Source organism: Nannizzia gypsea, genomic scaffold (genome assembly GCF_000150975.2).
Source record: "Nannizzia gypsea CBS 118893 supercont1.3 genomic scaffold, whole genome shotgun sequence".
NCBI classification, from domain to species: domain Eukaryota; kingdom Fungi; phylum Ascomycota; class Eurotiomycetes; order Onygenales; family Arthrodermataceae; genus Nannizzia; species Nannizzia gypsea.
Window position 1 is genome coordinate 1,148,256 of NW_003345199.1, and position 26,470 is coordinate 1,174,725.

The 26,470-nt window shown below is 50.1% G+C and overlaps 10 protein-coding genes across 10 annotated transcripts; 4 read left to right on the forward strand and 6 right to left on the reverse strand.

Moving 5' to 3' along the window:
• Positions 1–7: 7 nt before the first annotated feature.
• Positions 8–2,436, reverse strand: MGYG_03853 (hypothetical protein; the record flags this gene model as incomplete). The annotated part of the gene is made up of 2 exons (XM_003173629.1): positions 8–1,814; positions 2,032–2,436. Coding segments are annotated over 2 exons (2,211 nt in total), but the record flags the coding sequence as incomplete, so codon positions are not given.
• Positions 2,437–4,891: 2,455 nt separating this feature from the next.
• MGYG_03854 (hypothetical protein) lies at positions 4,892–5,566 on the forward strand (the record flags this gene model as incomplete). The annotated part of the gene is made up of 2 exons (XM_003173630.1): positions 4,892–5,154; positions 5,485–5,566. 2 exons carry the CDS (start codon positions 4,892–4,894, stop codon positions 5,564–5,566), a joined length of 345 nt encoding a protein of 114 aa, XP_003173678.1.
• Positions 5,567–7,200: 1,634 nt separating this feature from the next.
• Positions 7,201–7,527, reverse strand: MGYG_03855 (hypothetical protein; the record flags this gene model as incomplete). Its single annotated transcript, XM_003173631.1, has 1 exon — positions 7,201–7,527. The coding sequence occupies one exon, from the start codon at positions 7,525–7,527 to the stop codon at positions 7,201–7,203; it is 327 nt and encodes a 108-aa protein (XP_003173679.1).
• A 1,052-nt stretch (positions 7,528–8,579) lies between these two features.
• MGYG_09031 (hypothetical protein) lies at positions 8,580–10,428 on the forward strand (the record flags this gene model as incomplete). The annotated part of the gene is made up of 4 exons (XM_003173632.1): positions 8,580–8,823; positions 9,102–9,270; positions 9,893–9,908; positions 10,003–10,428. 4 exons carry the CDS (start codon positions 8,580–8,582, stop codon positions 10,426–10,428), a joined length of 855 nt encoding a protein of 284 aa, XP_003173680.1.
• A 917-nt stretch (positions 10,429–11,345) lies between these two features.
• MGYG_03856 (hypothetical protein) lies at positions 11,346–11,779 on the reverse strand (the record flags this gene model as incomplete). Its single annotated transcript, XM_003173633.1, has 2 exons — positions 11,346–11,501; positions 11,732–11,779. The coding sequence occupies 2 exons, from the start codon at positions 11,777–11,779 to the stop codon at positions 11,346–11,348; spliced, it is 204 nt and encodes a 67-aa protein (XP_003173681.1).
• A 1,138-nt stretch (positions 11,780–12,917) lies between these two features.
• On the forward strand, positions 12,918–15,094 carry MGYG_03857 (hypothetical protein; the record flags this gene model as incomplete). The annotated part of the gene is made up of 3 exons (XM_003173634.1): positions 12,918–13,211; positions 13,271–13,380; positions 13,453–15,094. The coding sequence occupies 3 exons, from the start codon at positions 12,918–12,920 to the stop codon at positions 15,092–15,094; spliced, it is 2,046 nt and encodes a 681-aa protein (XP_003173682.1).
• A 326-nt stretch (positions 15,095–15,420) lies between these two features.
• Positions 15,421–16,554, reverse strand: MGYG_09032 (hypothetical protein; the record flags this gene model as incomplete). The annotated part of the gene is made up of 1 exon (XM_003173635.1): positions 15,421–16,554. The coding sequence occupies one exon, from the start codon at positions 16,552–16,554 to the stop codon at positions 15,421–15,423; it is 1,134 nt and encodes a 377-aa protein (XP_003173683.1).
• A 595-nt stretch (positions 16,555–17,149) lies between these two features.
• MGYG_09033 (hypothetical protein) lies at positions 17,150–20,830 on the reverse strand (the record flags this gene model as incomplete). The annotated part of the gene is made up of 2 exons (XM_003173636.1): positions 17,150–18,280; positions 18,377–20,830. The coding sequence occupies 2 exons, from the start codon at positions 20,828–20,830 to the stop codon at positions 17,150–17,152; spliced, it is 3,585 nt and encodes a 1,194-aa protein (XP_003173684.1).
• A 554-nt stretch (positions 20,831–21,384) lies between these two features.
• MGYG_09034 (hypothetical protein) lies at positions 21,385–22,709 on the reverse strand (the record flags this gene model as incomplete). The annotated part of the gene is made up of 2 exons (XM_003173637.1): positions 21,385–21,778; positions 21,847–22,709. The coding sequence occupies 2 exons, from the start codon at positions 22,707–22,709 to the stop codon at positions 21,385–21,387; spliced, it is 1,257 nt and encodes a 418-aa protein (XP_003173685.1).
• Positions 22,710–23,849: 1,140 nt separating this feature from the next.
• On the forward strand, positions 23,850–25,317 carry MGYG_03859 (NADH kinase POS5; the record flags this gene model as incomplete). Its single annotated transcript, XM_003173638.1, has 3 exons — positions 23,850–23,988; positions 24,061–24,175; positions 24,240–25,317. The coding sequence occupies 3 exons, from the start codon at positions 23,850–23,852 to the stop codon at positions 25,315–25,317; spliced, it is 1,332 nt and encodes a 443-aa protein (XP_003173686.1).
• Between the last annotated feature and the right edge of the window lie 1,153 nt (positions 25,318–26,470).

Sequence of the window (26,470 nt, forward strand, 5' to 3'; positions counted from 1 at the left end):
TGCGAACCCCGCGAGTCAGAGTGAGGACGTTCGTTTGACTGGTGGAGTTCTGACGAGTGACATTCTGTGGACTCGAGGACGGATGCAGACTTGGAGCGGTCATGCATCGCAGGGGATGGGTTGGAAGTAGGCTCGACGCCAGAGAAAGATGCAAATGGCATTCTAGGCATTGCTTCGCGGCCAACTGGGTGAGACCTCGAATAGATAGGCATCGCTGGTCTTTCAGCTAGTGGGCTAGTTGGGACCTCGCGATCGACCATCTCGCGGCTGCAGTTGGGGCTGTGGATGAGGTCTGGAACGCTGTTGGTGGAGGTTGACGAGCGATGTTTGCGGACGATAGAGGCAGCACGGGACAGCATCATGCTCTCCTGGGAGTTGCACTTGCTAAGAGGAGAGGAACCGGTGCGAACGTACGCTGGCCCGTCGATGTGATACTCGTCGTCTTCGTCGATATCAGATATCACGTGAGTGTAGACAGAGTCATGTGATACATCCTCGAAATGAGTCTCCAAAACTTGGATTTCGCTCGTCCTGGGTTTCTTGTCAAGCGACTCAGCGCTTGACGGAAACGTTCCGAAGGGGTGATTAAAAATAGCTGGGCTGGCAGCATCACTTTCAGTTCTTGTTGAAGCCGAGATTCCGGATGATGGCTGGAGCTCTGGCGTGGTCTGGCCGGAGGTGGTCGTGTCCAAGGGGTGGAGATAAAACGAACTGGTGTTGGACTTGAAACCACCCGAGGTTTCGCACTTTCCAAGGTTCGAACATTCGCGGTCTCGATTTTCTTCGGACGAGTTACGGTTCCAGTCGAAATTTGAGTTCGATTCAGCGGCATGCTCATAGCAGTAGTCGATGTCGGCCTCCCAGGAATCGTTAGATGCGTGCATCCCGACAGCTCCAGCGGGACTCTTTGGCTCGACAGGTGGTAGCAGCTTGCGTGGTTGCTCGGGTGGAAGGATGGGCGAGTGCATATCTTCGTACTCAAATCGGGTTTCTTTGAGTGGGCTCAAGTATAGAGCTGGTTTCTTTGCCTCAGAGGGCATCTCAACAAGTTCAGGTTCCATATGAGCGTTGTATGGAGCAGGGTCGAAAGCTATGACATGACTGTCCTGTGGTTCGTTGTCTTCGATGACTCCGCTGATCTGGACGAGCGGAGAGGGCTTAGTGGAGGCGGTGTTATTTTCGTCAGGGCTAAATGCACGTCCAATCTCTTCAATCGGTTCTGCGACAGGGCATGGCGCTGGCGGCGACACAGCGTATCCAACGATGTTGTTGATCGACCCATCCTCCACTGGAGATAGGGATAGACCATTCAACCCCATAAGCTCTTCGGCTGGGTCGATTGCTTGACCGCCTGATTTGGGACTCATTGCCATCTTCGACGATCTTCTAGGCGGTGGTACCATAGGGGGTGAGAATGGATGTCGTACAACTCTAGAAACTGGTCGAGAGAAGTTTTCTACCGAACGTGGCATTCGCAGCGGTCGGGAATCTGGCGAGGTGACGTTCATCATTGCAGTTCGCGGTGATCCGGGGGGGCTGCGAGTAAAGAGAGATGGAGCATCGGGGGCGAGGATGTCAAGAGTCCAATCTGACTCCTCCTCGGCGGTGTATGGTCGATATGACAGGTTCTGAGCATGGATGCCCTTTAAGCTCAGAGTTTGGCCGTTGAGAGGCGCGGATGATGGGAGAATTCGGGTAGCGAGATCATTGAGGATGAGTGTGAGGCAAATGGTGGTAACTGGCCACGGCTGGTGTGGAGTGATGTGGTAGAAAGTGGAAAGGCTCCCGAGATACTTGCTCTTGAGCCTGTGCATCTGCGTCATAGAAGATATGTAGCCACGAAGATCAGAGAAGCTTTTTTTCTGTCTCTTTTTCAGCGTTTAACATACGGCTGGAAGAGTTTTCTCTGTCGGTTGATGCGGCGCAGAGCAGCAGGCTTCTCCGCCTCGGCTTCACCTTCTCACGTACCAGACCTGATCACTCGACATTTCTTCCTCCTCGTCCAAGGTATGAGTGTCTAAGAGGCTAAACTTGCTTTCCCTGGCGTCTGAGGATGCGATTACCGCGGGAGAAGAACGACTTGCTCGAGCTTTCTTCCTTTTCAAGCGGCAAGACAAAATCAAAGACACCCTTGCTTCCGTCGTGAGAGGATCGTTTCGACGATGTCATAGACGAGGCAGGGGATAGATTGGAAGAATTGGCAGTGTCGCTTCGCGAACGCTGGCCGAGTACCGATAGGCGTTTGGGAGTCTGGGTGCCAGTGTTGTTTCGAGACCTGGAAGGACTGCCTGATCGACTTCTTGAGGCTCCAGATATAAATGGTAGTTCCCGCAAGATCTGATCATGATACCACTGGGAGGTCGAGGGCCGTGAAGAGGTCTGGGATGAAGGAAGAGCGGGAGAGGGCGAGGATGTATACTGTTCCAGAAAAGACATGGTGACTTTCCTTAGTCCACACACAAGAGGAAACACAAGAGGATATTCTTATTATGTTAGACTTCCAGGGGAGGGCGAGTGGGCGTTATAACGGAGATGGGGTGAGGGAGAAGGGCCAAAAAAGGATGGGCTTGCGTCCTTATCCTCCTGTCACTTCTCTCTCCACATACGCCCACGCGAAGGACCAGGGGTCGGTCGGTCGAGTATGGGAAAAATGAAAACAAAAAAAATAAATAAATAAATAGCAACTGAAAATAAAACGACGGCGTTGGAGGGATAGACCCTGTTGGGAACTTTGTTGTGGTATACTCCGTATGCTTGCTCGCCTTGCCTGGGCAGAGCCGGGATGATGCCTCAGGGGAGCAGGGCTAGCGAGAAACCATGGAAAGGCAACCGACGATGCAATGGCCAAATAAGCAGCCGGATTGAAACAGTCGAGTATATATGAAATCAGTTCCTGAGGCCTTGGTCAAGGCACGCACACTAAAACCTTGCAGCGGTAGTCTGAGACGAAAAGAAGCCAGCGTCTCGGATCAGATGTTGGATAGGGCGTATATGAATGTATGTTTGTATATAATTTGAGGGCGTGGAGTGTGTGATATGAGATGACCACCGAAAAAAAAGGGACGCAAACAACCAGTGTATGAGCAAGCGACCCAAAAGAAGACTCCCTGTGGAGAGTTAAAAAGAGACCGAAGAGTTAGCCCTCGACAGGGAATCTATCGTTGGGAAAATGACCGGATAAAACAAAAATAAGAAGAGCAGAATTGAATAGATGGTTAGATATATAGGTTGGTGTGGCCCGCTTGATATCAGGCTGGCGAGATGGAACAGAAATCCCTGACACAGGGCCACGAGCAAGATATGTATGTTATATCAAATAGCAGGCCGGACCGGGAACAGAGCGGAACAGGTTAGAATCAGAAGTATAGAAGAAAGCAGCAGAAGAAGAAGAAAAGAAAAGAAGCCGAGGTGGTCTAGAGAAAGAAGAGATAGAGGTAACAAGAGAAGAGAGAAAGCTCAAAACGTCTTCTTCCCCCGGTTGCGGCGGGAAAATGCCATGAATAAGTAGAAAAGCCCCGAGCAGCAAGACCCAGAGATTAGGGAGGACATGACAGACAGAACGCTCAAGGCGTATATGCAAAATGGGGCCTTCTCTCGTCCTCTCCCCGTTCTAGTCGTGTTAGTCCTGTCCACTGGCTTTTTGGGGCGGAGTTATCAGGACGAGCAGATCCCACCTGCAGGAACGGGAACCATGGGAAGGCCTCCCTCTCTCTCTCGCGCTGTAAGGCTTTGCTTTTTTTCCCTCTCTTTTTTTGCTTCTTCCTCCTTCTCTTCTGCTTCTTTGCTTTTTTGCCTTTTGGACAGAGTAACAAGCTCTGGGCCTCTTTTCTTTTTCTTTCCCATACCACTCTTTTTTCTCTTCCCTCTTCTTGCTTTTTTGCATACGGAGCATAAGTAACTCTACCAGGTACCACGGCAAGGGGTCGAGCGGCCGGAGAGAGCACAGAGAATATTTCTCATTGGCCGTGGACGGAACCCGGTTAATCCTCCGTTTGTGGTGTTATGGTGCATTTTGAGGATAAAATAAATGTTTGTCCTTGTACTGAGTTTCTATACACACTAGCAGCGAGCGTTTGCAAGTCCCATGTTGGTGATGGTGGTTGATCTTGGTGTAAAGCAGCTATTGTTGTTATTAATATCATTCTTCTTTTCTTCTTCCATCTCATCTGCTGCTACTGCTGCACATCGCCAGTGCTGATGCTAATGCTGATGCTGATACTCCGTACTGCTGCAGCCCTCTCCTCCCGCGAGGTGTAAAAAAAAACGCCCTGTCAAGGATGGTGTATTCTGTATACTCCTCCCACTGTCTGGCTGCCTTGATGTCGAAAAGGAACTCAGCATTGCTGATCGTTCTTGTCTGTACGATCTCAATCGTGTTCTTATCTGGTCGGGTTGTCGTCCCCTTGCAGCTGAGGCAAATTCGCCTGGTTGCCTCTTCATCTGCGCTTTTCGTCTGAGGGAAAAGGACGATAGAGACATCTGAAACGTCGTCTTCGTTTTATTTTTGTCTTTTTGTCTTTTTTTTTACCTCCTCCCCTTGCCTGTGGTGTTTTTTATTGTTTCTTTCTTTCCTTTTTCCCTCTCCTGCTGGACATATTTAGTTACTTTACCGTGCGTAAATATGTATACGTTTCATGGAGTTGGAGGAAAAAGTCAACCACTCCAACGGCAGAGAAGTCAAACGGAGGCGTCGTATAAGCAAGTTGAATAAATCCGCCAATCAGGCTGGCATCGCCCTTCCGCTCCCTCTCTCCCATTTGTGCGATGGATGGGATGCAGGGCAAGGGAGGAGAGCGAGCGAGCGAGCGAGATGCAGCGAATGCACGAAAGACGCAGCGCTACTGCAGATGGCTGGACGCCGGCCCAAAGGGGAAGAGAGACGGGGTCGACCATGGCGGCCGCCAGGCAGGACAGGCCCATGGCTACTGTACGCTCTCGCCTGCAACGCCAGTCAGCAGCAGAGATCGAGCAGCGACGTGCTATGCGTCCATCTCGCCAGTCGCTTGTCTCCGCCAGCTCCATCGTCGGTCTGTCTGTTTGTGCGCACCCTTCAACCCTCTCTCCTCCGGGCCTCGACAGGGAAAAGGGGGCCTGTCCCGATAGACTTCCAACCAGAAACAACGGCGCAACAGCGGTCTCCATCAACCTATGCCAGTAGCAGCAAAGCGTCCGACTGCCAGGCAGCGTCATTGGCGCTTTCTGGGGGCGCGAGCATCCAACACGCCGGGATTGTCTGCCGTCTCTGCTTCTTTTGCTCAGGGGTGCTTCTTTTTCACACACTCTCTCTTTTTCTATGTATCTCTGTATCTCTGTATCTCTCTCTCTCGTCTGGACCGCGGGCAAAGAAGCAAAAGCAGGTGGAACTCGGCTGTCCAGAAAGAGCATCTCTACACACGCGGCCTGAAGCGAATGTGAAAGCCGCTGATGGTGGAATGTGATGCTTGTTCCCCCTTCAGGATCGCCGTAGACCAGCCGTCGCTGTAGTTGTCACCCAAACGGGCGTCGCGCAAGCAAACGCACCATCGCCTTCGACGACGACGAGAACGAGGACGACATCGCTAGCTAGCTAGCTGCTTGCTGCATGCTGTATGTATGTCTTGTGCCGTGCCTAAACGTCTTCGACTGGCATTCGACCGGCCTTCTGCTGGCTCTCTTTGCTTCTTCCTGCGAGAGTCGACTAGCTGCACGCCACAGTCACGGCGCGGGATGTTGCTCTCTCTCTCGCTGCCTCTGCCTGTGACCGTTGGGCATACGGCAACAATACAACGACGTCAACTGTTGTGCTCTTCGGGCGTCTCTCTATGTCAAACGGACAGCTATGGATATGGCAGTTGATCGCGCTTCCGGCTGCCGGCATACAAGTAACTAGCTAGCTCTAGCTATCTCTGTCATCCACCGCAGATGGAGACCGGGTTGGCTTGCCGAAGAGGGTTATCTATATAGACAGAAGTATATACATACATACATATACTTACATATGTCGACGGCGTCGCCTGATGGAGAACATCCAGGAGCCCGTCTTCCCCCCTAGCGTCCCTCTACTGCGGAGAATAAACGGCGGGTGTCTGGGGGACAGGGTGGCTGCTTTTCCCCCTTCCTGTGCCTCCCCCCATGGCCAGGTCAGCATTACCCATGATGGAAGCGAGAGACAAGAAAACATGGCTTGGACAGGACGGCCTTCTACAGAGGCCAGGCCAGGATATATACAACGCGTCGCAAAGCATAAAGCCGCCCTGCTAATAGTACGCTGCCACTATAGCTCGGACTCGATTCGAGCAACGCTCGAGCAGGGCCGTCTCTGCCATGTCCGAACGAACGGGCTTGAACTCGACCAGCCAGCTCTCCCCAGACCGAACCAGAGCAGAGGAAGGCCGGCCGATAAGCTATGTATCTACTACAGGGACACTTGTTTAGCAAAGGCTGGCGTCATGATAACACCAGAGTTATACATCCACCTTGCTCCCTCCCCATCGACATCTTTTCCTTTTGGGGCCCGGCGATCGCTCTATCCCTGGCTCGGGTTCTCTCGTCCCTCGGGTTTGATGTTATGATTCCTATTACGTTTCTTGCCTGTCGATCTGGGCTAACCGTCAACCAGACTTCGCATACATATATCACACGCTTTTTATATGTACATCTCCAAGCGTGGTTGACAGACTACTCTAAACTCTGGTGCAGAGTATAATACTGCTTGCGATCCATGGTTGACAACATGCAGCTCCTCCTGTCTCTACCGAAGATCACCTCCTAGATGGAGAATTGGAGCGCAACTTTCGAGCCGGTAGTGGCGAACCTTCGCCTTCTCAGAGGCCACTCCTGGCTGAACAGGAGAAAAGGGAGGACACATGGCTGACTGACCCCCTTTTCTGACAGGACAGGAGGAGTGGATGGATGGTATGATCGGCAAATGGCTTGCAGTCCTCGCGCGTATTCCGTGCGACCATGAACCTCTCTCTCCCCACGCAAGGATGTCCATCTGGGGTTCCCCTCTCCTCGAAAGTATACAGAGTGTACAGCATATACGGAGTACCTACAAAATAAGTTAAGCAAGCAGTAGTGAGGGTGGCTACCCCCGTCCATTAATCACGGCACCATGTTCCCCATATTGTTGTCCATCTTCGGGGCGGAGACAGAAGCTGCTCCTCTATAGCTATACATGTGATAGTATGCAAATCATAGCATCGGCCATTAATGCCAACATCAAGCCGCACTACTTTTACCGACGAATGGAGGTACCTCAAAGAGCACATGAGAAGTATCTGAAAAGATGAGCAGAGAAACTAGGACAAACGGCCGGAAACACATGCCATGTTCGTGCCCGACGATGTGGTCTGGTGTCTTCCTGACCGTTGACCTATTCAAAGCCACGTTAAGCCACGGACTGCAAACAGCAAGCAGAAGCAGATCGCCAGGCTTTCGGAACACCAGAGCTGGTATCCGATAGTCGACATTACAATCACTCGTTATTTCCGCGCTCTCACTCACTAGTAAGGCGGAATCCTGCACTCCCGTCCATTGTCCAGTCATATGCCTTCATATCCGCTGCATAAAAAAAGGAAACAGCTTTTCGAGAGCTTGGGACGGGCTTATTTTCGGGTCAAAGCACAAAAAACAACCACGGCCAGTCAGGCTGAACAAACGCTACACGGGCGGATGGGAATGACGAAGAGGAAACCAGGAAAAAAAAGGAAGGGACATCTCGAAACATAAGTTCGGGTTTCCAACTATCTCTCCCTTTGCATAAGGCAGAGTCGCTGCACACCTTTTTTCCGCAACGGCCGACCCAGGCGACCGATTTCAACCTGTACAGGTCAACACGTGTGACGGGACGTTATCAGTGGTCCGGAGAGCCTTGCGCGCGTTCTTTCAACCATGGTTCCCTGTGTCTTTTTGTCTGGATGAGCCATTGTTTGCGTAAGTATCCCCATACGCACGGCTGGATAACGGGACGCGGTGGTGGTGATGGGGCAGCAGGCTGGCTAAGCATCAGGTTCATGCCTTGCCCTGGGCTCCAGCGGCTATCACGCCTGCATGTACCATGTTTGAGGCTGGTTGTAGCACGTTCGTTTCAAGTAGAGTTATATAAAACTGAATATGGGAGGGTACGGAGTAGAGGTATGTAGGTATACTGTACAGGAAGCTGCCCACTCAGCTCGGCCCCTTCGCCGAACGTGGATGTGTGGACTCTCTCTCGCTCCGAATGTTGCAAGCATTCTAACGGCTATCTATCCGTGCCTACCTCTGTGATTAACCAGAGGGTATGACAGAGGACGCCCTGTTGATGACGATGATACACGTTGGGGTCCGCTCTACGGAGTATAGTTACATGTTACATTCGGACTTTCTCTGTTTGCAAAAGATCTGATCCGTCGGGCTGACGAAGTGCGCGTGTCTGTGTAAGCAAGGACGAAGAAAAGGAGGAAGACATTGTTTGCCTTGCAGAAGATCAGCAAACAACCTCATACACAATAGCTACAACAAGTCAATTGATGCGAAGGCTGGAAAATCCCGTCTGGTGTCCGACTCTCCTAATCAGGAGAATGCTGGCCCCCTGTCAAAACTACCCGTGAAGAATCTGTATGTACGGAGTAGGCTGGCTGGCCCCTTTCTCTTTTGCCCTTTCTGCCGTCCTCCCCTTCCCGCATCCTTCTCAACGGTATCAAGTGCGATTGAAGGAAGGACAGACGGGCAAGACAATGAAAAATAAAAAAGACTTTCGCCCGGCAGGCCTTGATCTCGATGTATATGTCCATGTGCGGCCGCAGCGGTCTCCTGCCGCCAGGGTCCCGATGGGGGAAAAAAACGTGTATGCCATGCTCTCAGGTATGTGAACACGATCGCCAAGGGCACGTTGCTTCCTGTCGGATATACATAGGTAGGCAGGTATGTAGGCAAGGCAGTAGGGAATACTCCGGCGGGTATATATCTTGCCCCTAATTTGGAACAAGGCCATGACACATTCTGTTTCCGGATATTCAAAGGATGCAGAATTTGCGCTTATGCAAGATTTAGTCCGTTGACGGGCCGTCACGAACCATCACGAGCGACCCAAAAGATATGCCAGCTTTTGCTTCTCTTTTACCCTTTTTGTACCATCCTAGATTTCTGGGAATCTAGCGATAGCCTTCGTATCCTTCTGCTGCATGAAGATCGAGCAAGAAGCCCTGAGACTCCCCACGTCGACTTCTCTTGGCCTCCATATTATATCCTGTGCTATGGTGCGCTGTGTTATACCACCGTCGCACATTCCAATGGAGCAAGCACATCAGCGTACGTACTCCGAACACAGAGGGCCCAGGTATGCAAGGACAGGCTGGCCAACCGGTACCAATCATCAAGCCAAGCCATCCAGTTAGACGCAGATGGATGCTCCGATGCTGTTAGCGAGATGTCAGCTCTATTGTAGAATGATCCAGAAGGAGGGGGAAATCTTTGAATCACAACCGCATAAGAAGCTGTCTGCCAGGCCACCGAATGCAGGTGAATTCCCTATCCCTTCCAGGCTATACACTCGGGACTTTTGCCAGTAGGAGTATGTATTGGTATTTGAACCGCTCCTAATCCCTGTGCTTATCCACCCTTCCTCCGGACAGGGCCCGTCAGCCTATGGATACCCGGTCGTACAAGGAACATATGCATGAATTAGGACCCTGCCCATGGCACAATCACGCACATCTATAATGATCACGTCCAAGAATCCAAGACACAGGGATATATTCGCACCTTTTTCCTCGTGAAATCGCCAAAGCCAGATCCTTACGATTGTTCCGGATGACGCAGGCACGACCCCGAGCCAAAGCTACAAAAAAGCTGCACTCAATGGCATTATATTTGTGCATTTTGCACACTGGTCTTGCAGAGATAGTGCTTATTATTAGCAAACAAGATATAGCTACTATCTTAGCTTGGTAAGTCTTTCCCTCTCGGCGGGATCTAGACAAGGGCTGATCTCAAAAGCACACGAGGACCTTGTCAATAGCAGACGGGTGCTAACTCCACCAGCTTTTCAAAACCCCCGTCGCGTCGTCGTCGGCTATAGCCTATCACCATGGGAGGAAATCCAGAAAGGAAGGAGAGGAAAAGACCGGACTGGCTGATCGTTCTGAAATACGAGCCTTAAACCGCCTATACTTTGACGTCGTCCCTCCCCGCGAACGAGCTATGTATGCAAGGAACAAGTGTATGGAAGGGCCATCTTCGGCCTTGAGCGCTCTTTTGGACAGCGGGGGCCAGGGTTCAAGCTCCGTATGCCCGAATCAGCCTTCCTTGCGGTCCGAATCGTCGTCTTCTTTTCTCTTCCTTCCTTTCCTTCTCGATGCAACAGCGAAACTCCCTGGCCCGCCCTTGTCAGGAAAGTGCACGCGTATGGGGAACCTCGGAATAAGAACCCTAACCGTATTTCCTCATGGTAAACACAAAACAAGTTAATAATGGGAAAAGAAGCATAAAAATGTAAGTTAGTTATAGGCAAATTAGGCTTATGCTTCTATTTTTAAGCCTTTTCAGCCTTGAGGAATTTGCTTCATTTACTACACCTTCAATTGATGCTTCCTTGGATAACTTTCTTGGATTTTAATGCCTTGAGCTGTCCATTCCGGCGTCCGGCGGTGCGTGCCTTGAAGCTAGGGCGTTATGCAGGACATGGGGAAAAATAGCTGCATATGCTGCGTATTCCTGTTTTATATTTCTCATCGCTTCCAGAAGTACGGAGCGGTTGAGAATGTTTATCTCGCTCAGCTTGCCATGCAGCTATTTGCTGTAAGCAACATTAATACATCGAGATATAGACATGGGACCTCCCTCCCCCTTGCAACTCCCATCGAAGGAAGGAAGTCTTGTTGATCCGTTGGAGGGGTTGAAAGGAGGGAGCAGATTCAATTCTTCAGCCTTTATCCAATCTCATCCTCTCATCCTTCAAGAGGGGGATTGACATCTTTCAGCAGGCAGAGTCGACTCCCTGCTCCCTGTCTTGACTGAATAAAAAAGGCACCAGCTGCTCCTTGATGTGTTACAACCAATGCTTTCCCACTCTTGGCTCAAGTATGTATGTCGTCTCATCCACTCAGGTGTATACATATGCAGAAAGGACATACATCATCCACTCTGGCCTGATTGTCCCTCCTATATGCATTTAAACCATCTGATAAGAACGAGGATTGAAAGTTGGAAGCCCGTCGTTATACGGTCTGACGTACTATTTTCATTTTCTGCATGAAGCTAAATGTCTCTTTCCTTGGACGTGATTTTTCAATTGGACTGAAAAGAAGAAAAAGAGGGAAAATGGCACGATATCAGCCACCAAGCTGGCCTTCCCAGGCGTATCTGTTGGCATGACTGATATTCAATCATGACTCGGTCGAGACGCCAATATTTTCGATCACCCCAAGGTCTATGTTGAAGTTGAAGTCGAGGGATGCTAGTCGGCACTTTTGACCGCTTTTCTTTTTTGTTGCTTTTCTTTCCTTCAGGTACCGCGGGGGGAAGCGGAAAGCACCTTCCAGCTGGCCTTGGTGGCTGAAGGTTAGCTAATGCCTAACCGAGCTGTCAAGCCTCAGAGAGAGAGTTGAGAGATTGACGTTGTCGAAGCTCTCGGTTTTTCCTTTTGGCCCTTTCAGCTACTCCGTGTCTATATTTAAGTATACCCTTCTTTCTCGTTTGCAAGATGGCAGGGGAAAGCGGTCCCGAGGCAAAGGGCGAAAAACGAGAATAGAATATTTTAAACCTGACGTACCTGCAGCCGAGAGCCAGTGATAAAGTTGATCAGATCGTATCTGAGCATCTACCTGCACATGAAACGGAGTGTTATTTTCGCAGGCCCATTATCGTTGAGGCCTGATATTAATGGCAATTCCATTCCGAGGTTTCCTGGCGACTTACTGACGGCTTCCTGCAGACCCGAAACAATATGCTTTAATCAAATTGAATTAATCCATTAGGACATAAGGACATCCTGGTGGAAAAGCTTGCTTCATGCTCCGTATTTCCGGCGATATCAATGCCTTATTCCAGCAACCGAAGGGCACAGCCGGCCAGGAGACGTGTCATCCCGTTGACACAGGCTGGTTTTCTCTGCTGACAAGCAAGCGAGAGAACAAACGGTCGAGGTGGGCTAACAGGCCCAGCAAATTGCTCCAAGTTGAATGTCATCTGGCGGGATGGCCTTTATGCCTGCTTTATGGGCCATATATCACCAGTTAGACTGCGTTCGAGCAGATGCCAGTGTCCACCTGAGGCTTCTAGCACTTATATGTAGGCATAATATCGTAATATGGTCACCCGGTAACAGATAATCTCATCCTCTTCCCTTCATCCGTCTTCCTGCGCTCTCTTACTACTTATAAACGGCTGTGTCTGCCATTAGCCAGAGAGCTCTCTCTGGCATTCTGCGTATGCCTTCAGTATGCTGTATATCTGTAGAAGCTCTTTCCACGCCGTTCAGCGTGTATAGATGCCTGTATCTTCCCTGCTATCTTGATATCTCAATGATGGCCCTTGTTGTCTGGCGTCTCGGTTGACTCCACCGCGCTTGAGGATTCCCCATATGCGCAAGCTTCACCTTAATCTCGCGGTTAGCAGATCCTCCGTGGGAGCTTCAGCATCTTCAACACTCGTTGAGCTGCTCCATCACCTGCTGGCAGTCGTTTGTTGTCGGTTCTTTTCGTTTGCGTCTTCAGCCTAGCCGGCGAAGCCTCGAAGGGAGTGGCAAGGCTGGCCGGCTGGCCGGCTGCTAGTTAAATACTTACGAGCCCCCGCGCGTCTCTTTCCCTGCGATGACTGCAGCTTGTCCCATCCATATCCATGACCCTTGTCGCACCGCACATGCCTTGCCATTTGTACTGCCAACCGATAGCTAGGATATATACTCTCGATCTGTGATACTCAATAGCCGGGGCCGCGAAGAGCTGCTGGCTCTCACCATGAATCCACCGCGTAAGCGTCCATGGTCCGTTGCAGAGCTCTCCTCCAACCCGCTGCACCCACCGCCGCCGCCGCCTCCGCCGCTACCACTGCCGCTGCCTGAGGCGCTGAATTCTGTGCCGAATGGCTCTGGTGCTCCTGAGATAGCTATGTACAGGTCTCCAGATAGCTTGTCGAAGACCCCCAATACCCCTCCGATTTCGTTCGGCATAGGTCCTCCGGAGTCGCCGCAAATCAGTGTTGCCGTGACGAGTCGCAAGTCGACAGCATGTCCGACCTGCAGGAAACAAAAGGTACTGAAGGATTGTGCTGCCGAGTATTCCCATAGAATACTACTGATATAAATTGACAGACCAAATGTGTTATGGAGTATGACCAACCGCCGTGTAAACGCTGCGTGGAGCGAGGCATAGAATGTTCACCGAATAAGTCAATCCAGGATATTATGGTAGAGCAGGCAAGGTACGATATATACAAGCATTTACAATATATCTATATAGAGAGACGACATCTCTAATATATACTCTTCAACAGATGGAATTCTCGGATGAATCTTTATTTCTCGCAGCTTCAAACAGCGTTAAATGAAGCCAGGGCAGCGTTATCACTACCCCCTATATCGGCAGTGGAGGAATTAGGTACCAAAGAGGAAGACGTGAAAGCGGCCCAGCCTGAACCGGTGGATGAACATCACAATCCGCTGGAGGGTTCCATGGGGCAAGATACACTCGCCTCAGCCCCAGTGCGGTCTCTCTATGAAGTCACCAAATCCAGCGAGGTGCCCGAAAATGCCACCCAATTTTCAGGGTTGGTTTTGCAGCCGGATTTCGTCTCACGGGGAGTAATTACCGAAGTAGAAGCTGGCCAACTTACCAAAACATATCTGACCCGGCTGGACCACTTCTTCTATGACCATCTACAAAAATATGCAGACATTAGCGAGATACGAAGGACCTCTACACTACTTGCACTAACCTTATGCACTGTGGCAGCTTTACATGACCCTCTCGGTACAGAGGCATACGATAAGCTGAGCAGAGAGCTCCGCAGTGTCACATCATCACTTATGTTTCGCACTCACTTGGGAGTAGAAGATATCAAAGCCTTCTGTATGGCCTCTTACTGGCTGGGGAACTTGACCTGGGTCTTGTCTGGGCTTGTCCTTAGAAAGGCCATTGACATGCAGTACCACACAGCTCACATGAACCAGCCACAGACCGATAGAGAAGCATTCGGCAAGTCTCAGATGTGGTTATTGATATTTCTAGCCAATGAACAGATATCAATACTCCATGGCTCTCCCGCCTGTGGTGTGGAGCCTGGATATATCAACTGGAGAAATCACCTGGCCTCCCCCTTTTCAGGGGAGATTGATCTGAGGCTAATCAGTCATATCGACCTTCTTTTGCTTTTGGGAAAGGTACGGCAGACGTACGGGGTGGATGCAATGAAGGCTGTTCCCCTAGCTCTCATACCGCAACTTCGAGATTACCTTGTGCAGCTGGACAGATGGTCACAGACATGGGCAGGAAGACTAGCACGGAACAAATGGCTTGGAAACTTCCCCTCTCAAGCCGTTAAGCTCCATTTTCGATTTGCAAAGTTCTTTATATGTTCCCATGCCTTTCGAGGGTTAAACGTGGAATCTGCCAACGTACCACTCGCCCCAGAACTAAGTGACATTGCAGCTGATGCAGTTACAACTGCGATATCCATTCTCGAGATGCTGATCGAATCTGATGAGTTACGAGCGTACCTCGTCGGGATCCCTCATTATTTCCATACCATGTTCGCATTCGCGTCAGTCTTTCTCCTCAAGGTTGCAACGCGTAATAGACAGCATGTGCAAGTTGACACGCAGCTGGTGTTTCGGACTATCCAAAGGGTTCTGGAGGTGTTTCAACACTGCCCTTGCGCTAAACAGCATCTTGTGCACCGCATCGCTCAGGGGCTCAAGGAAATGGTTGAACGTTGTGAAAGTCAAATCGCAACGAAAAGCTCCGGCCACCCTGTAAACAGGGCTTTTAACCGAGAGCCGTCTATCCCTACTTCCATGCCACTTCTACCCCCGACTTCAAACCCTGAGACACCGTCTCAGGAACTGCTGTCATGGTTTAACTTGGAGAACTTTGACTTCCTTTCTATGTCGCCGCCTACTTGGAACACGGAGTTTTAGTCGCATGATGGCATGCTCTGATATCTCGTTTCGAACGAGCCTCTCGCGTTTAGAATCTGTCTCAGCGCACTGTTGTACATTACTATTGAAGACGGACTTTGTATCCGTACATATGCAGCATTTTTGTTTATCCTTTGATACTGGTCCCATTTGTGAAATATCCTCTCTTGGTTTCCCTGCATCTATATAGTAAACTGAATTTAGCGAATGTAGCCACACGTCACAGCTAATCTGAAACGCGAAATAAATCATAAATCAAATCACTCCATTCGGCTCGCATTCCGTACAGCAGTTTGACTTTTATCTCTAGATCATGTACCATCCCTCTACTCACACTCAATCTTAACCAACGCTCCTGTCGCCGCCTGGAGCTTGCAGAAATATAAGTCCTTCTCGCTGAACATCCAGATTCCGCCCTTAACGAAGCAGAAATTTGCCGTGGTGCATCCAACAATTATCTTGCCAATCAGAGTCCCATCCGGAGCCCAAACATGAACTCCATCTCCACAGCCGGAATATACATAGCCATTCTCATCACATTTGATCCCGTCAGGCACCCCCAAATCACAAAATGCAAAGGTCCGCCGGTTGGCAATCCGTGTCCCCTCATCGATCACGTCATAAACATATATCGTCCCAGCGTTCTTATGGTTGGCTTGGAACTTGCGTCCATCTCCAGAATGACTTCGAGCCTTCACAGCCCCTGTATCAGTAACGTACAGCAAGGAATAGTCCGGACTAAAGCAGAGCCCATTGCACATATCAAATCCATCAGCTAGGACATAGCAGTCCTTTGTAGATGGTCGAAATCTATATACGTGTGCTGGTAGAATAGGATCGGGACGGAAGCCCTGCTCATAACCATACGTTGGATCCGTAAACCAAACGTCTCCTGTGCCATGGTGGATCACCACATCATTGACAGAGGAGAATTCTCGGCCGTAAAAGTTGTTGAGCAAGATCTCGGACTCCTTGGTGACTGGATTAACTAGCACAAGGGCAGATGGAGTTGAATGGTCACCCTGGGAGCAATAAAGGATACGGTCAGGTTCTTCGTCTCCATTCACAGAACCAGGTGAATAGAGAGACGCGGATTTGCCAGGAAAATTGCATGCTCCGTTTGCCTGCACGACATCTGGATAATCCAGTTTTTCGATTTTGTGAGTACTGCAGTTTATGGCGTATAGATCGATAGGATCGCAGGTCTGGAAGTTGGATGTGAAATACACCGAGTTGGTCTCACGGATGTATACTCCCGCTTCATGTGCGAATTGCTCTCCCTTTTCCCTTCGTTCTTCGATTAACTGTATCTTTGGCTCGGGCCCAAGGACATCTTTTATGAACCGTTCATCGTAGACGCAGAACGAAGGTGTTTTGCTCAAGGAGCGGGCATAGTCAGGATCCTTAACGGCGCGGGGCTTGTCCACATAGATTATTTTGGTGATTTCTTCTTTCATCATCTCTTTTGGCGTCCTTCTATGCGCGACTGAGGGGATTCCACTTATCCTTGTATAGATATCAGCGTCTCGTATGCTCTATGTTTATAACTAGTGAGGCCCGGTGGTTGGTGGTTTGTTGGTAGAGACGATGTTGATCAACCGGAAAATTGGTACGCTAAATTAGCAACTGTTCTATCATTTCTCCACTGGTAACTAACTACGTATTATAAAACAGGTTTATGGCAAAGGAACTGCTTAAAGTACACATATTGGCTATGAGAAAATGGGCAAATGATTGACTGCCAAATAAAGGGGTGATGACACGAAAACGCCAGTGCAACATGAGATTTTTTGAAATTGTAGTTTTCATACCACAGAAAACATTGCCATTTGGAGGTTTCAAAAAAAGATGATAGGATTGGAAATACAGGGGGGAAGCTGGGGGAAAGGGAAATGCAAGTGAGATCGCTTTGATATTCCGGAATAACTTTCACCACGACGCCACCGTTAAATAACTAATACATGAATGGAAGTAAAAAAGGACGGCCTGTAGACAAGCAAGAAGACGATGGTATGTAGAAGAGGAGCCGAGTAAACGGAGGGCAGAGGGAGGGGCTCACTCTTCTTCCTCTTCGGTGCCTTTCATTTCAACATCTTTATTAGCATCTCCTTCGGCTGCTGGCGACTTCTCGTCGAAAAGGTCATCGTTATCATCACCGGCAGGCGTAGCTGCTTTAGGCTCCTCGTCCTCGTCCTCATCATCTTCAATTCGCAAAGTGGCCTTCTTCTTTCGTCGTTGTACAAGATCATCTTCATCCTCATCCTCATCGTTTCGAGCTGCAGACGCGGAACCAGCTCTATCACCATTGGCATCAGCAGCATCTTCCGCCTCGCTGTCGGAGTCGACGACAATCTCGGTACTTTTATACTTATTTGACTTTGCGTTTCCGCGTCGTTCAAGACGTCTTCTCTTTCTGGGGGCAGCGGCGCGTTCTTCACCTTCGCCGTCAGATGATGAACCGGAGTGCTGTGGTTCACTGTCTTGTCTCTTCTTGTCTGCATCGGTTTTCTTTTTCCGTTTGCCACCCTTGGATTTCTTTTGTTGCCGTTTATACCGCTCTCCGGTCTCGCTGTCAGTAGTGTATTCGGCGGCTTCCCTGGCCCTCTCTTCGTCGATGCGGATGGCAGTAAGTCGCTCGGCTTCTTCAATCATGAGCTGGCGCTCTTCTGCAATTTGTCGCTTCCTCTCCTTCTCTGCCTCCTCGGCCTTGCGCTTCTCCTCTTCACGGCGTTTTATTTCTGCGTCACGGAGCTCTCGGGCCTGTTGTAGTTTGGCAGCATTCTTCTCTTCGTACTGCTTTTGGCTCTGAAGGGTTCGCTGAAGCTGGTTCCGAATTGTGTTTCTACCCATAGTTGCTCGAGATTCTAATGAGCTGCGTGGATAAGGTGGGTTCTTTGAACTAGCAATCTTGTCGAAAGCTTCAATTGCTGCTGTCAAGCCATTCATTGCCTCTTCAACATCCTCAGAGGTCTTCTGAACTTCGGGAAGACTGATTGCAAGAAGAGCTATTTCATTCTGAACAAAGGCAATGTTGAATTCAAGGTGAATTTGGTCAGGGGCAGCCGAACGTGCACGCTCAGCATACTCCAACGCGGTCTTCATAGCTGTCAGATTCTGTTCCTGTTTACCCTTGAGGAACCAGACACGGCCGAGACATGCAAGGATTTGTGCGTCTCTGGCTCTGTCCTTGGAGAGTGAGATTTCGTACTATCCAATCGTTAGCATATATATATATATATATATATCGAGACAGTAAAATAGGCAATGCTTAAAATCACATACGTTCTCAATGGACTTGGTGAACTGCCTCAGCTCTGCAAAGACGTGGCCCAAATTAAGGTACACAGTCGAGTCACGTAGAGTATCTCGGACTTTCGAGAATATCTGGACAGCAGTCGAGTAATCCTTGCGGTCGTCAACCAAAGCAATGGCGATACCTTGAGCAGCATAGGCATTCTTTGGGTCAAGCTGAAGAGCCTTGTCAAAGAACTCAACGGCTTTCTCATATATCTTGTGCCGTTTCTCTTTCTCCTGTTCGCCGTCTCGTCGCATATCTCTACCTGTAAGGAGATAAAGATTTCCCATTCCTGTTAAGGCGTACCGGTCATGCTTGTCATATCCCTGGAGAGTATGCTTGTAGTGCCGTTGTTCATGGTCCTCGGCCAGATTGGCAACGCGGCGTTTAGACTTATTGAGATACCAACCGTATAGTGCCCGCACTTCCATGTTGGATGCTTCTGTCTCGTAAAGCTTGGTCATCCTCTTTGAACCTTCGTCTCCGGGATTCAGACGGAGAGCAATGTAGGTGAGTCTGGCGTTGGCTTCGACATAATCGCGATGCCTCTCGAGCAATCCTTCATAGACCTTTTTGGCTTCGTCTAGCATACCTGCAGCCTCGTATGTCCGGGCAAGGTTGTAGCTGATAGTCGTAACGTATGCATCCGTGTCAGAGGCGTCTTCTCGTTCCTGTGCTTGCACACATGCGTTAAGGGCGGTTTGAAGCATGGTCCTAGCCTGCTCAATCTTGTCGGACTGGTATAGGAAGCAGCCGATATTATTGAGTAGTTGAGGCGAGAGTCTCTCACGAAGAACATCGTTCACGGCCTGTTCACCCTCAACATTGTCTGGCTTTTCATCATCGGGAATTTGAGCCAATTGCATTTCTTCAACCTGATTGAGGCATTGCATGCTCTTTTCCGGAGCACTGGTCTCATACAACCTAGCAAGGTAAAGCAAGACAGACTCATCCGGAGTGAGTTTCTTCTTGTCAGCCTTCCAGCTGGTCCGTACGGATTCGAGTAGCGAGATCGCCTTCTTAGCTTCCGCCGATTTGTCTTCCTTTGAACTGCTTGCCGCAAAAACCTCATCTGCATAAATAGATCCAAGCAGAGCCATGGCCTCAGGATTCTTAGTCTGCTGAATAATCTTTTCTAGACGGAACTTGGCGCCATCAAAGTCCTTCCTCCTGACTAGCATCTGGACCGCACCGAATTTGGCTGGTGGATATCCCTTGTCAGCTCCGCCTCTTGCCTGGTCAGATCTGTTATAGTACTCTAACGCGCGTTCTGGGTCACCCTCAGTGTGCTCCTTTCTGGCGAGTAAGTACCAGCCATCGCTAGCAATAGCATTAACGTCCGTAAGTTCAATGGCTTTGCGTGCAAGGGCCTCAACGGTCGGGAAATGTTTGCGAAGAAGGAAATAGCTGCCGAACGTCGCACAAGTCATCGGATACTCCTTATCGAGCTTGAAGGCCTTCTGGGTGTACTGCGTCATAGCAGTCTTATAGAGGGAGCTGAATTCCGGATCGTTGGTCGAATGACGAGAACTATCATGCAAATAGTATGCAGCCAAAAGGATATTAGCAGCCTTTGAATCAGGGTTTAAAGACAAAGCCCTGTTCCATGCAACTTTCGCCTGGTCCTTAAAGTCCAGCTGCCAAAGACAGCATCCAATTCCAATTCTCGGATCCGGGTCTCTCATACTAGGCATCTTCACCAGCGCTTCTTGATATCCTTCCAGAGCATCGCCATAACGCCCAAGCATGTAATTCGCCCTCGCGCGGCCCAAGATAGCCATGATATTCCGGCCTCCAAATGCCTTTGCAGACTCGTCGAAACATTTTATAGCTTGCTGAAGTGATTCGACTCGTTCGGAAGTATCGATAGTACCGGGTCTTACAGGTTTCGAAGGAGGCTGTAACGACGCACGTAGGATAGAGAGCACACCGCGAGCAAGAAACAAGGGAGGAAAAGCGGGATTCAAGCGCGAAGCCTCGTTCAAAGTTGCTGTAGCAGCTTGCAGATAAAACTCTTTCGTCTTTGCTTCAGAATGTAGCTGGCCCTCTGGAGCAACTCGAGGAGCTTGCCTGCTCTTGATCAGGTAGAGCCAGCAGATCCAGCCTAGCAAGCTTAGCCTTTCCTTTGTAGCGCCATGCGCAAGAGAGGCAAGGCCACGAGTAAGAATCTCAATGGCATGATCGATTTGTTTCTGCTTAGCGTATGCCAGAGCGATGATAACCCAGAAGTTCTTTGCGGCCTTTTCATTGTCTAGGAGGGTGCAGAGCTCTGTAGGGTCGTCCGGGAGTTCCTGTAAACTGATTTCGACCTCGCTGTCAAAGGTAGAGGCTGGAATATCGATAGCGGAAGGGATATCCGAGAAGCGAGCAGTGCCTTTGGCCATGGTATCCGGGCCGGTGGTGCTGCCGCCGTTGGCAAGACCGTTCTGAAGGGGCGCCATGACGGGGCGCGCAAAGGGTCGGCGCGAGAGAAACTGATTAGGTGATTAGGAGAGCAGGAAGGAGCAGGAAGCTCTCATCGTCTGCCCGTTGAAGGTTGGTACGGCTTTCGAGGGAAAGCCTGGGTTCGCCTCTTGCGCAGAGGAGGTAGATTAAGACGAGCTGAAAGCAACTGAAGCAACACTTGGATTTTGTTCGCTTTTTGATATCAGAAAGTCGAAGCTTCGGTCGAAGGCTTGGCATCACGTGATGACATCGAAGGACAGGACGGGACGGCGAGGCATTGAATAGGACAAGAATGATAGAATCATGAGAAGAGTGAAATGGGATATAATACTGTGTCCGTAGGGACTGGTAGCTATTATGATGTTGAAGAAGTTTGTCCTCCTGTCCCCAGCCAACGCCCAAGTAAGCTCTATGCCACCATTAATTCTCCCCTGACTGACCTTGATCAACTTGAACGCCTCCTAGCAATATGATAAAAAAGGGAGGAAACTAATGTAAAAGGGTAAGAAAGACATCGCTGTCGTAATTTCAGGTGAGAACATAAAGTCATTCAGCAATACCGCCGGTAAACGTGGATGAGGAATGCAATAAGCGCAGGAACGGCGAAGACTCTGCAAATCTCGGCCCAATAATTAAGGCGGACTTCACCTTCGACGTATCCGTGATTCTTGCCGGAGGTTGTCTGAATGTCAGGGTTGTTTGGATCCATCTCCACTAGATCGGCATCTTCAAAGGGTGGGAATTTGCCAGTTTCAATGAATGTGTCCAAGAGTTGGTCCTTCTCGGCCCAACGCTCGAATAGCCAGGCTTCAAATTCCTCTTGGTTCTCCAGAGGGATATCCTCGAATGCAAAGCGCCTCCAGTAAAAGTTAACAACTCTTGGTGGGCGACACTTGAGATAGGTCGAGCGAATGGTGAAGTAGCTATCAGGGAAGCTTCCCTTCCTATAGGAAACTGTCAGTGCCTCGAAGTATAGATGTTATGGGGGGGGGGTATCCAAAAATAAACTTACGGTGGGCCTTCATATGCCATAGTACAGTCGTATACATGGCCTACTGTTCCTCTAAGTTGCTGCAGACAGAAAAACAGGCCCGTAGAGCGTGGATGAAGCTCATGCTTGAGAGGAGGGATACCCTTCTTCTTTCCATAAGCATCACTGACATCTTTGGTATGCAGTGACAGGTTTGTTCCCTCGGGGAAGATCAGCAGCCACATGGGATCGAATAGAGGATTGCCGGAGGAAGACTCTGCACGCTTGACGGAGAGTTTGCTCAGACGATGCTGCAGCCGTGGCTTATCTGCCATCCACTTGCGGGCCATGAAGATGAACCCGTAGAGGGTCATCCCCTGGCCGACCAAAGGGATATACTTGAGTGACTCCTTGAGGATGATATAGATGTGGCCATGCATCTTATTGGTGTAGGTCACCCACCAGAGGTACAGCCAGTCAGTGTAGACCTGGTGGTTTGCGATCAGGACCAGACGGTCAGGGAAGTTAGTCTTGATGCCTCCGTTGGATGTGAGAGTGACCTGGCCAAGTACGCTGCGATCACCGCTGATGCGCACAGGAGTTGGGGCACTCCACTCAGTCAAGGCCGTGATGGCGAGGCCAAAGGACTCCTTGGTCAGGGCGATCCATGCATTGAAGTACTCTTTCTTGATGACGTAGAGCGGCAGGCCGACAACCTGGGCGACGATGATGCAGGTGCAGCAGCAGCAGAACCAGGCAACTATGAGAAAGCTGCGAACAAGCTGGACGAAGAGGCCATAGTTTGCTGGCTCCCGCTCGTACATATGTCTGGACGACTTCATCAGTTCAGGCTTCGAGCCGATCCTGGCCTGTGAAGCCGTCTTCCGGTGTCTCGCTCGAGGCATCAGCAGTGGATAAGGTGTTTGTTAGCTGTTGATATCGACGTTGTAGCCCCAAGGTGAGTGTTGTATCAGGTCCCGGACAAGCTTCCTTTTCCTTCTAAGATCCTTGGCTAGGAATCCGCAGCGTTCCGGTCCTGCTGCTGCTGCTGCTACTTCGTTTTTATAGCAAGCAAAAAGTAGTTAAGCTTAAGCAGTGCAGATAGCCACGTGTTAACCAAGCGTGATGCCGTCACTCACAAACAAGTTATAGCAGTGAAGTGACAAGGGCGAACAAAGCAGTTAAAGAAAAGAAACGAGACAAAGCGAGAGTCTCGAGTGTTGCTTGTGTCTGTCTGACTTGCTGCCTGACAACTCTAGAGGCAGCAAGCAGGCAAGCACTGCCCCTTCTTTAGTCCCCTGGCTTTCTTTCCGCTTTCTGTTTACTTTGCGATTCACTTCGACTTTGTTATGTCTTTAACCTTTCCATATTGTCCTACTCTTGTCCTACCATGCAGTCACCCTTCATCTCACCTTTTCTTTTCTTTTCCTCTGCTTCTTTTTCTTCTTTCTTCTTCTTCTACATCAAAACTCGACCTTTTTCTATACAAGAAAGTTAAAAAAACAAACTGCGGCCCAAGCGTCGCTGACATAATCATCGGATACGGACTAACTATATTACATAGCCTTACTAAGCAATACATGTGACTTAGAGATCGTGAGGTCATCAAAAAGAAGAAAAGCAGAAGAAAAAGCAGAAGAAAAAGACAAGATGGGAAGGGAAAGCGAGGTAGCAGGTCGGGATGCTGGTATAAGTGGTGCTAGGCGGAGCTGAGTGGCTGTTTCGACGTACCTTGGGCCATGCTCGTTTATCGGTGTAAAGGTTTTACCTGACGGCATCGAACGGAGGAGTTGTTCCTCTGGATGGAGAGCTTCAAGATCTTCGGGAGCTTGAGGAAGAGGCGCGAGAAGCACTAGGAGAGCCAGGAGAAGCAGAGAAAGGAACACTGGCATACATCAGTATGACTCCATTTCTCTATGTATAGCTGGATCTATACTAATAAGCTATAGATATAGAAAAGTACTACTATAGCCACTGTCACACGCCCATTTACTGAAAAAAAAGAAGAAGAAAGCGAACAAGTCATATATCAAAAAAATATTGCGATGAAGCGTTGTACCAGCGCATTGGCTGCTATAGCCTCTCCCTCTCCCGTCTTCCGTCATACGTTCTCAGTAAGCTCGAGGCTGAGGCAGATAGAAGATGTCGGCACTCTGCCGGGGAGGGTGTTTCCAAGATATGAAGGTGTGCGTTGGTCCTTTGGCTGTTGTTCAGTCTGTTATTTCTCCTGCTAACCAAGAGATAACCATGGATTAGAGTCCGGAGGAAGTGATTTACTTGCCTTGCAATGGCCCGGGCCGCCCAGGAACATCCTGTTGATGAAGAAGAAGGGAGCTCCGGAAGTGACTCAGTCGGTGGTTGAATTCGCAAAGTAAGCTCCAACAGCAGGAAGAAAGGAAAAATCAAAAGAGGTACTGGTACTGACACTGGTATAGCCATATAAAGTCGAACTATGCACCGATATCAGTTATCCTTGAACGAGACACGGCGGCCGAGATACATGAGTCCCTCCCGTTCCCGGTATATACCAACGTGTCGGAGGCATCGATGCCTCCGGAAAAGGTAGACCTGATAGTGACGCTGGGCGGAGACGGGACGATTCTACGGGCCTCGTCGCTCTTTGCGACGTCCAAGACGGTACCGCCGATACTCTCCTTTAGCATGGGCACGTTGGGCTTTTTGGGAGAGTGGAAGTTCTCAGAGTACAAAGGGGCGTTTCGAGAGGTATACATGTCTGGAGCTGGGGTTGGCGAGCGAGCACCTCTCCTTGAGAACGAAGGAGGAGAAGAAGAACATACTGCTACTGGTGGTCTTACTACTGCTGCTGGTGGTGCAGGAGGGTGGTCGAGGCTACGGGGAAAATCCATGGGAACATCTCGCAGCGCACGCATCTTGGTCCGCAGCCGACTACGGGTAGGCGTGTTCACACCGGAGGGAGAAGCCGTGCACAGCAACGGGGTGACACTCACCTCGCCCAAGGAGGCCGACACAGGCGTCTACGCTATGAACGAAGTGGTCATCCACCGCGGCCGACAGGCACATCTGGCCATCGTCGAGGTGTTTGTTGGCGGCCGGTTCCTCACCGAAGCAGTCGCAGACGGGATGATCGTCGCAACACCCACAGGCAGCACGGCGTACAGTCTCTCGTGCGGCGGGAGCATCATCCACCCTCTCGTGTCTTCCCTGCTGCTTACACCGATCTGTGCACGAAGTCTAAGTTTCCGGTCCCTGGTCGTGCCGTCCAGAACGCCGGTGACGCTCCGGCTGAGCGAGAAGAACCGTGGGCGGGAGGTGGAAGTCAGCATCGACGGGGTGACGATGGGACAGGGCCTGCGAGTGGGCATGGAGGTGCGTGTTTGGGGCGAGGACATCACGGTCGTCGACGGTGCCTGGCACGGCGGCGTGCCGTGTGTGATGCGCAAGACCGTTGGTGCCGGCGGCGCTGCGGACGGCTGGGTAGGGGGTCTCAACGGCCTGTTGAAGTTCAACTACCCCTTTGGCTCGGAGTCTTGATATTCACACTTTCTAGCCCTTTCGCATCCCTGGAGTCTTATTCTTTTCCTTTCCGTCTTATTTCTTCCTATCTTGGCCTGCATATAAAAACATACGAACTTGCTCTCTTGTCGTTGGTGATCTTCCCGCGTAATATACCGGATCCCTGCGTTAATCCACGCCTTTCGGCTTGCTTCCCTTTGAATCCCCGAGGAATAGCATCAATATTATCCATATCGTCCATAATCCCCAGAGGTTCTTCTCTTTAACCCCTTTTTCTGGCTCCCACCGTCTAAATCCTACACGTCTACTGAAACCCGCTTAAAAGTTCGGGCCATCGTACTACTTTCTTACTCTCTGCTGGTGGATGTCAAAAGTACTAAGCTCCTCCCCGTAGCGAGAGCGAGAGCGAGAGTGTAAAGATGGAACACGCCTTCATGTCTCCGTCTGACTCTGCCTGTCTCAACGGGCCGTCGAGGGGAGCAGAATAGGGGCTTCATCCAACTTATGTATTACCAGCTACGCCGGAAGTTGAAACATTCCAGCATTCGTGAGTAAGTGACTCCGTAGCTCGATGCATGTAAGTAAGGATGTACCCGCAACTCCATATGTAACTGCATGCATGCTCCAGCCACTACTGCAGAGACATGTTGACCGTAGATTGTATCGTATACCGTGGCAGACATGCTCTGTTGCACTGAGCAAATATATTCGTATACTCCGTATTGACTGGCCAGAATCTGATAGATAGATAGATAGACAGACAGAGCAGCCACGAAAGAGAGACAGAGACACCCCCTGAGGCCCTTGGATGGCTGGCATCATCCACCGTCCACCATCCACCGAGTTCGCCCCAAGCACTCCGCATGAGGAGCTTGACTAAAGAGTCCAACTAAATCCAACTTTTGGCCAGGGGGTCAGGGCGGTTCCTTGTAGTTAGCAGAGACTGTCAAGCTGCTGCTGCTGTTGATGTTGCCAGTGGTGCCAGTGGTGATTCCATGCGTGTTGCAAGAGCTGCCAGCATAAGGAGTAAGAGTAACAGTAAGAGTAAGAAGGTAGAAGCAAGAAGAGTAAGAGTCCAGTCCATGAATTGAACAGAGACAGCATCAACTCTCTTCTTCTCTTCTTCTTCTTCTCAATATCATCTTCTCTCCGGCAGTTTTAACCCAAGGTC